At 51.6% G+C, this 8,227-nt stretch overlaps 1 protein-coding gene across 16 annotated transcripts in view; it reads right to left on the minus strand.

Moving 5' to 3' along the window:
* Positions 1-8,227, minus strand: part of supt20 (SPT20 homolog, SAGA complex component) — a 41,162-nt gene that overhangs the window by 8,371 nt on the left and 24,564 nt on the right. For 4 of the 16 annotated variants that reach the window (XM_036967988.1, XM_036967989.1, XM_036967987.1 and 1 more), the window contains exons 20-22: positions 7,866-7,921; positions 6,117-6,227; positions 3,558-3,651 (exon numbers count right to left, since the gene is read on the minus strand). In XM_036967988.1, coding sequence (XP_036823883.1) covers positions 3,558-3,651; positions 6,117-6,227; positions 7,866-7,921 — 261 coding nt within the window. Of the gene's footprint in view, positions 1-3,557; positions 3,652-5,266; positions 6,228-7,865; positions 7,922-8,227 lie in introns of all 16 variants that reach the window. The other 12 variants (XM_036967990.1, XM_036967995.1, XM_036967994.1 and 9 more) reach the window with 9 other exon arrangements.

Genomic DNA, 8,227 nt, shown 5'->3' on the forward strand with positions numbered 1-8,227 from the left:
AGGGAGGAGATGAGGGAGGAGAGGAAGAGAGGATGGAGGAGGGGAAGGGAGGATGGAGAGGGAGGGAGGATGGAAAGAGGGAGGGAGGATGGAGGAGGGAGGATGGAGGGGAAGATGGAAATAGGGAGGGAGAGGAGGGAGGAGAGGAAGGAGGGAAAGGGGGAGGGATAGAAGAGGAGAGGAGGGTGGAGAGGAAGAGGGAGGGAGGAGAAGGAGGGAGGGAGGAGAGATGATGGAAAGAGGGAAGGAGGGAGGGAGGAGAAGTGGAGGAAGGGAGGAGAGAGGATGGAAAGAAGAGGGAGGTGAGGAAGAGAGGATGGATAAGGGGAAGGGACGATGGAAAGAGGGAGGGAGGATGGAAAGAGGGAGGATGGAGGAGAGGAAGGATGGAGGAAGAGAGGAGGGAGGATGGAAAGAGGGAGGAAGGATGGAAAGAGGGAGGAAGGATGGAAAGAGGGAGGATGGAAAGAGGGAGGATGGAGGAAGAGAGGAAGATGGAAATAAGGAGGGAGAGGAAAGAGGGAAAGGGGGAGGGATAGAAGAGGAGAGGAGGGAGGCAGGAATGAGAACGAGGGGGCAGTTAGGGATGGCAGGGGAGGACAGGGCAGGGAGAGAGGGATGAAGCCAGGTCAGGGTGTAGCAAAGGAAAACAGGGGAATATAGGTAGAGGAGAGGATCAGTTGGTGAGGAAGGAGAGAAGGATAGACGACAAAGTGGGGGGGGGGGCAGAAGGAGGAGTGGAAGGGTGGAAAAGGAGGAAGGATGAAAGACGGAGGGAAAAAAAGAAGGGTGGGTTGGGAGGAAACAGAAACAAAAAAAGGAGAGAATGTAGCAGAGAAGTGGGGGGGGGGAAGTGTAGTTTGACCTTTGACTTATTACATCAGTTTGACCTTTGACAGGTTACTTTACAAACACACTCCAGAACAGAGCAGAACAGAGTGACTGGTCTGATGTTTTTCTACTGTCGTAAATAGATTATCAGGTTTTGCTCAACAGTGAGGGACACTGATACACTACATGACCAAAAGTATGTGGACACCTGCGTGTGGAACATCTCATTCCAAAATCATGGGCATTAATATGGAGTTGGTGGCCCCCCCTTTTGCTGCTTTCCTCCACTCTTCTGGGAAGGCTTTCACTAGATGTTGGAAGATTTCTGCGGGGACTTGCGGCTATTCAGCCACAACAGCATTAGTGAGGTTGGGCACTGATGTTTGGCGATTAGGCCTGGCTCACAATCGGCATTCCAATACATCCCAATGGTGTTCCATGGGGTTGAGGTCAGGGCTCTGTGCAGGCCAGTCAAGTTCTTCCACACCGTTTTTGACAAACCATTTTTTAATTTTATCCCTTAGTATCCAATTGTTGTCTCGTGTCTCATCGCTACAACTCCCGTACGGGCTCGGGAGAGACGAAGGTCGAGAGTCATGCGTCCCCCCAACCAAGCCGCACTGCTTCTTAACACAGCGCGCATCCAACCCGGAAGCCAGGAAACACCGTGCACCTGGCAGCCTTGGTTAGCGTGCACTGCGCCCGGCCCGCCACAGGAGTCGCTAGTGCGTGATGAGACAAGGATATCCCTACCGGCCAAACCCTCCGACGCTGGGCCAATTGTGCGTCGCCCCACGGACCTCCCGGTCGCGGCCGGCTGCGACAGAGCCTGGGCTCGAACCCAGAGTCTCTGGTGGTACAGCTATTGCTGCGATGCAGTGCCTTAGACCACTGCACCACTCGGGAGGCCAAGACGAACCATTTGTGTATGGACCGTGCTTTGTGCACGGGGGCATTGTCATGCTGAAACAGGAAAGGGCCTTCCCCAAACTGTTGCCACAAAGTTGGAAGAACAGAATTGTGTAGAATGTCATTGAATGCTGTAGTGTTAAGATTTCACTGCACTGGAACTAAGGGGCCCGAACCATGAAAAACATCCCAGACCATTATTCCTCCTCCACCAAACTTTACAGTCGACTATGAATTGGGGCAGGTAGCGTTCTCCTGGCATCCACCAAACCCAGATTTGTCCGTGGGACTGCCAGATGGTGAAGCGTGATTCATCACTCCAGAGAACGCATTTCCACTGCTCCAGAGTCCAATGGCAGCGAACTTTACACCCCTCCAGCCGAAGCTTGGCATTGGGCATGGTGATCTTAGGCTTGTGTGCGGCTGCTCGGCCATGGAAACCCATTTCATGAAGCTCCCGACTAACAGTTCTTGTGCTGACGTTGCTCCAGAGGCAGTTTGGAACTCGGTAGTGAGGACAACCAATGACGGACGATTTTTAGACGCTATGCACCTCAGCACTCGGCGGTCCCGTTCTGTGAGCTTGTATGGCCTGCCAATTAGAGGCTGAGCCGTTGTTTCTCCAAGACATTTCCACTTCACAATAACAGCACTTACAGTTGACCGGGGCAGCTCTAGCAGGGCAGAAATTAGACGAATTTACTTTTTTTTTTTTTATTTAAAACTTTTTGTAAAAGATCCTATGACGGTGCCACGTTGAAAGTCACTGAGCTCTTCAGTAAGGCCATTATACTGCCAATGTTTGTCTATGGAGATTGCATGGTCGTGTTCTCGATTTGATACACCTATCAGAAATGGGTGTTCCTGAAATAACAGAATCCACTAAATGTGTCCACATACTTTTGCATATATTGTGTATGAGATCTACAGTGAGGGACTTTTATTTAACAATGTGCCTCGTAAAGAGGCAACTATTTACGTATTGCTCAGTTTACTAATCAAAGAGGTTTATGGTAAATGTTGCACTTAACACATTGCCTTTGAACTATGAACTTGTCACCGTTGGGTCAGTGCTACAGTCCTACATTTGATAACACATCAGTAATGTCTGGTTGTTATCAGTTTGACTGGTGAAAACCTACAAGTCGTGTTACTGAAGAAAGAGTAAAACATTTACAAAGAGAGAGATTGTGTAAGCGATTAAGAGTTTGTGTGTGTGTGTGTGTGTGTGTGTGTGTGAGAGCGACAGACAGAGAGAAAGAGCGACAGACAGAGAGAGAAAGAGCGACAGAGAGAGAGAGAGAGCGGCAGAGAGAGAGAGAGCGGCAGAGAGAGAGAGAGCGGCAGAGAGAGAGAGAGCGACAGGGAGAGAGAGAGAGCGACAGGGAGAGAGAGAGAGCGACAGGGAGAGAGAGAGAGCGACAGGGAGAGAGAGAGAGCGACAGGGAGAGAGAGAGAGAGCGACAGGGAGAGAGAGAGAGAGCGACAGGGAGAGAGAGAGCGACAGGGAGAGAGAGAGCGACAGGGAGAGAGAGAGAGCGACAGGGAGAGAAAGAGAGCGACAGGGAGAGAGAGAGCGACAGGGAAAGAGAGAGCGACAGGGAGAGAGAGAGAGCAACAGGGAAAGAGAGAGAGACAGGGAGAGAGAGAGAGAGTGACAGAGAGGGAGAGAGAGAGAGCGACAGAGAGGGAGAGAGAGCGACAGAGAGAGAGAGAGAGCGACAGGGAGAGAGAGAGAGCGACAGGGAGAGAGACAGAGAGCGACAGAGAGAGAGAGAGACAGAGAGAGAAACAGAAGCAGAGTGTGTGTGTCCTACCTGCTGTCTGTGGGGACTTAAAGCCTCCTACTCCAGTCAGGTTGATGACAGCAGTCTGTTGAGCACCCATACCCTGGTCTGACCCCTGATCACCCTAAAACCAGGGCAGAGGTTAGAGGTCATCACCACAGAGAAAGATGTGTGTCGTACTGTGTGTCTGTTGCTGTGGGCTTAATATCATTACACTACCGGTCAAAAGTTTTAGAACACCTATTCAGGGTTTTTCTTTATTTATTACTATTTTCTACATTGTAAAGATATCAAAACTATGAAATAACACAAATGGAATCATCATAGTAACTAAAACAAGTGTTAAACAAATCAAAATATATTTTATATTTGAGATTCTTCAAAGTAGCCAGCCTTTGCCTTGATGACAGCTCTGCACACTCTTGGCATTCTCTCAACCAGCTTCATGAGGTAGTCACCTGGAATGCATTTCAATTAACAGGTAGGTGTGCCTTGTTAAAAGTTATATTGTGGAATTTCTTTCCTTCTTAATGCATTTGAGCCAATCAGTTGTGTTGTGACAAGGTAGGGGTGGTATACAGCCTTATTTAGTAAAAGACCAAGTCCGTATTATGGCAAGAACAGCTCAAATAAGCAAAGAGGAACGACAGTCCATCATTACTTTAAGACATGAAGGTCAGTCAATATGGAACATTTCAAGAACTTTGAAAGTTTCTTCAAGTGTAGTTGCAAAAACCATCAAGCTCCATGATGAAACTGTCTCTCATGAGGACCGCCACAGGAAAGGAAGATCCAGAGTTACCTCTGCTGCAGAGGATAAGTTAATTCGAGTTAATTGCACCTCAGAAATTGTAGTCCAAATAAATGCTTCACAGAGTTCAAGAAACAAACACATCTCAACATCAACTGTTCAGAGGAGACTGTGTGAATCAGGCTTCATGGTCAAATTGATGCAAAGAACCCACAACTAAAGGACACTAATAAGAAGAAGAGAAACACAATGGACATTAGACCGGTGGAAATCAGTCCTTTGGTCTGGAGTCCAAATTTGAGATTTTTGGTTCCAACCGCCATGTCTTTGTGAGACGCAGAGTAGGTGAATGGATGATCTCCGCATGTGTGGTTCCCACCGTGAAGCGATACGCCATCCCATCTGGTTTGGGTTTAGCGGGACTATCATCTGTTTTTCAACAGGACAATGATCCAACACACCTCCAGGCTGTGTAAGGGCTATTTGACCAAGAAGGAGACTGATGGAGTGCTGCATCAGATGACCTGGCCTCCACAATCACCTGAACTCAACCCATTTGAGATGGTTTGGGAGGAGTCGGACCGCAGAGTGAAGGAAAAGCTGCCAACAAGTGCTCAGCATATGTGGGAACTCCTTCAAGACTGTTGGAAAAGCATTCCAGGTAAAGCTGGTTAGGAGAATGTCAATAGTGTCCAAAGCTGTCATCAAGGCAAAGGGTGGCTATTTGAAGATTCTCATATATAAAATATATTTTCATTTGTTTTACACTTTTTTGGTTACTACATGATTCCATATGTGTTATTTCATAGTTTTTCACTATGATTCTACAATGTAGAAAATAGTAAAAATAAAGAAAAACCCTGGAATGAGAAGGTCTTCTAAAACTTTGGACCGGTAGTGTAGCTGTGAACAAAAGCCTTTGGACGAGGTTACTGTGGGCTGGACGTAGCAGACTGACTGACTGAGGCAGAAGGTGTGTGTGTCATACCATGTCTCCTTGCTGCTGTGGGCTAGACGTAGCAGACTGTCTGACTGAGGCAGAAGGTGTGTGTGTCATACCTTGTCTCCTTGCTGCTGTGGGCTAGACGTAGCAGACTGACTGACTGAGGCAGAAGGTGTGTGTGTGTGTGTGTGTGTCATACCTTGTCTCCTTGCTGCTGTGGGCTAGACGTAGCAGACTGACTGAGGCAGAAGGTGTGTGTGTGTCATACCATGTCTCCTTGCTGCTGTGGGCTAGACGTAGCAGACTGACTGAGGCAGAAGGTGTGTGTGTGTCATACCATGTCTCCTTGCTGCTGTGGGCTAGACGTAGCAGACTGACTGAGGCAGAAGGTGTGTGTGTGTCATACCATGTCTCCTTGCTGCTGTGGGCTAGACGTAGCAGACTGACTGAGGCAGAAGGTGTGTGTGTGTCATACCATGTCTCCTTGCTGCTGTGGGCTAGACGTAGCAGACTGACTGAGGCAGAAGGTGTGTGTGTGTGTCATACCATGTCTCCTTGCTGCTGTGGGCTGGACGTAGCAGACTGACTGAGGCAGAAGGTGTGTGTGTCATACCATGTCTCCTTGCTGCTGTGGGCTGGACGTAGCAGACTGACTGACTGAGGCAGAAGGTGTGTGTGTGTCATACCATGTCTCCTTGCTGCTGTGGGCTGGACGTAGCAGACTGACTGACTGAGGCAGAAGGTGTGTGTGTCATACCATGTCTCCTTGCTGCTGTGGGCTAGACGTAGCAGACTGACTGACTGAGGCAGAAGGTGTGTGTGTCATACCATGTCTCCTTGCTGCTGTGGGCTAGACGTAGCAGACTGACTGAGGCAGAAGGTGTGTGTGTCATACCATGTCTCCTTGCTGCTGTGGGCTGGACGTAGCAGACTGACTCTGTTGAGGAGAGAACTGGGAGAGCTGCTGCTGCTGCAGAGAGTTAAAGATCAGAGGACCTGTAGGGATCTGGAGGGAGAGAGAGAGGGGGAGGAGGAAGAGGAGGGGGAGGAGAGAGATGGGGGAGGAAGGGAGGGGGCGAGAGATGGGGGAGGAAGAGGAAGGGAGGGGGAGAGAGATGGGGAGGAGGAGGAAGGGGGGGGAGAGTTGGGGAGGGGGAGAGAGATGGGGGAGGAGGAGAGAGATGGGGAGGAGGAAGAGGAGGGGGAGAGAGATGGGGGAGGAGGAGAGAGATGGAGGAGGAGGAGAGAGATGGAGGAGGGAGGGAGGGGGAGAGAGATGGGGGAGGAGGAGAGAGATGGGGAGGAGGAGGAGGAGGAAGAGGAGGGGGAGGAGGAGAGAGATGGAGGAGGAGGAAGGGAGGAGGAGGAGGAGAGAGATTGGGGAGGAGGAGAGAGATGGAGGAGGAGGAAGGGAGGGGGAGAGAGATGGGGGAGAAGGAAGAGGAGGGGGAGAGAGAAGGGGAGGATGAAGAGGGGGAGAGAGATGGGGAGGAGGAGGAGGAGGAGGAAGAGGAGAGAGATGGGGGAGGAGGGAGATGGGGAGGAGGAGGAGGAGGGGAAGAGGGAGGGGGAGAGAGATGGGAGAGGAGGAAGAGGAGGAAGTGAGGGGGAGGAGAGAGATGGGGGAGGAGGAAGAGGCGGAAGGGAGGGGGAGAGAGATGGGGGAGGAGGAAGATGAGGGGGAGAGAGATGGGGGAGGAGGAAGAGGAGGGGGAGAGAGATGGGGGAGGAGGAAGAGGAGGGGGAGAGAGATGGGGAGGAGGAAGAGGAGGGGGAGAGAGATGGGGAGGAGGAGGAGGAAGTGAGGGGGAGGAGAGAGATGGGGGAGGAGGAAGGGAGGGGGAGGAGAGAGATGGGGGAGGAGAGAGATGGGGGAGGAGAGAGATGGGGGAAGAGAGAGATGGGGGAGGAGGAAGGGAGGGGGAGGATAGAGATGGGGGAGGGGGAGAGAGATGGGGGAGGAGGAAGAGGAGGAAGTGAGGGGGAGGAGGAAGGGAGGGGGAGGAGAGAGATGGGGAGGAGGAAGGGAGGGGGAGGAGAGAGATGGGGGAGGGGGAGAGAGATGGGGGAGGAGGAAGAGGAGGAAGTGAGGGGGAGGAGAGAGAGGGACAAAAGAAGAGAGATGAAGGGAAGAAGGAGAGACAGAAGGTTAGATCTCAAGTTTGGGATTCAGCCCATTGTCACAGTGTGAAGAGGAGCGGAGGAGGAGGGAGAGAGAGAGAGGAGGGGAGGAGGAGGGAGAGAGAGCGAGAGAGAGGACGAGGGAGAGAGAGAGGAGGGGAGGACGAGGGAGAGAGAGAGGAGGGGAGGACGAGGGAGAGAGAGAGGGGAGGAGGAGGGAGAGAGAGAGGAGGGGAGGAGGAGGGAGAGAGAGCGAGAGAGAGGACGAGGGAGAGAGAGAGAGGAGGGGAGGAGGAGGGAGAGAGAGAGGAGGGGAGGAGGAGGGAGAGAGAGAGGAGGGGAGGAGGAGGGAGAGAGAGAGGAGGGGAGGAGGAGGGAGAGAGAGAAAGCGAGGGAGAGAGAGAGAGAGAGGAGGAGGGAGAGAGAGAGGAGGGGAGGAGGAGGGAGAGAGAGAGAGGAGGGGAGGAGGGAGAGAGAGAGTGAGAGAGAGGAGGGAGAGAGAGAGGGGAGGAGGAAGTGGTACCTGTAGCAGGTTGAGGGGTCTAAGGCCTGGACTAGTGTTCAAACCAAATGGACTCCCTGGGGAACACAAACACACATGATGAGACAGCTGGCAGTGTTGTATCAGTCTCTGTGGTAGGCAGTGTGTTGTATCAGTCTCTGTGGTAAGCAGAGTGTATTATCCAGTCTCTGTGCTAGGCAGTGTGTTGTATCAGTCTCTGTGGTAAGCAGAGTGTATTATCCAGTCTCTGTGCTAGGCAGTGTGTTGTATCAGTCTCTGTGGTAAGCAGAGTGTATTATCCAGTCTCTGTGGTAGGCAGTGTGTTGTATCAGTCTCTGTGGTAAGCAGAGTGTATTATCCAGTCTCTGTGCTAGGCAGTGTGT

This window comes from Oncorhynchus mykiss, chromosome Y (genome assembly GCF_013265735.2).
Source record: "Oncorhynchus mykiss isolate Arlee chromosome Y, USDA_OmykA_1.1, whole genome shotgun sequence".
Lineage (NCBI taxonomy): Eukaryota > Metazoa > Chordata > Actinopteri > Salmoniformes > Salmonidae > Oncorhynchus > Oncorhynchus mykiss.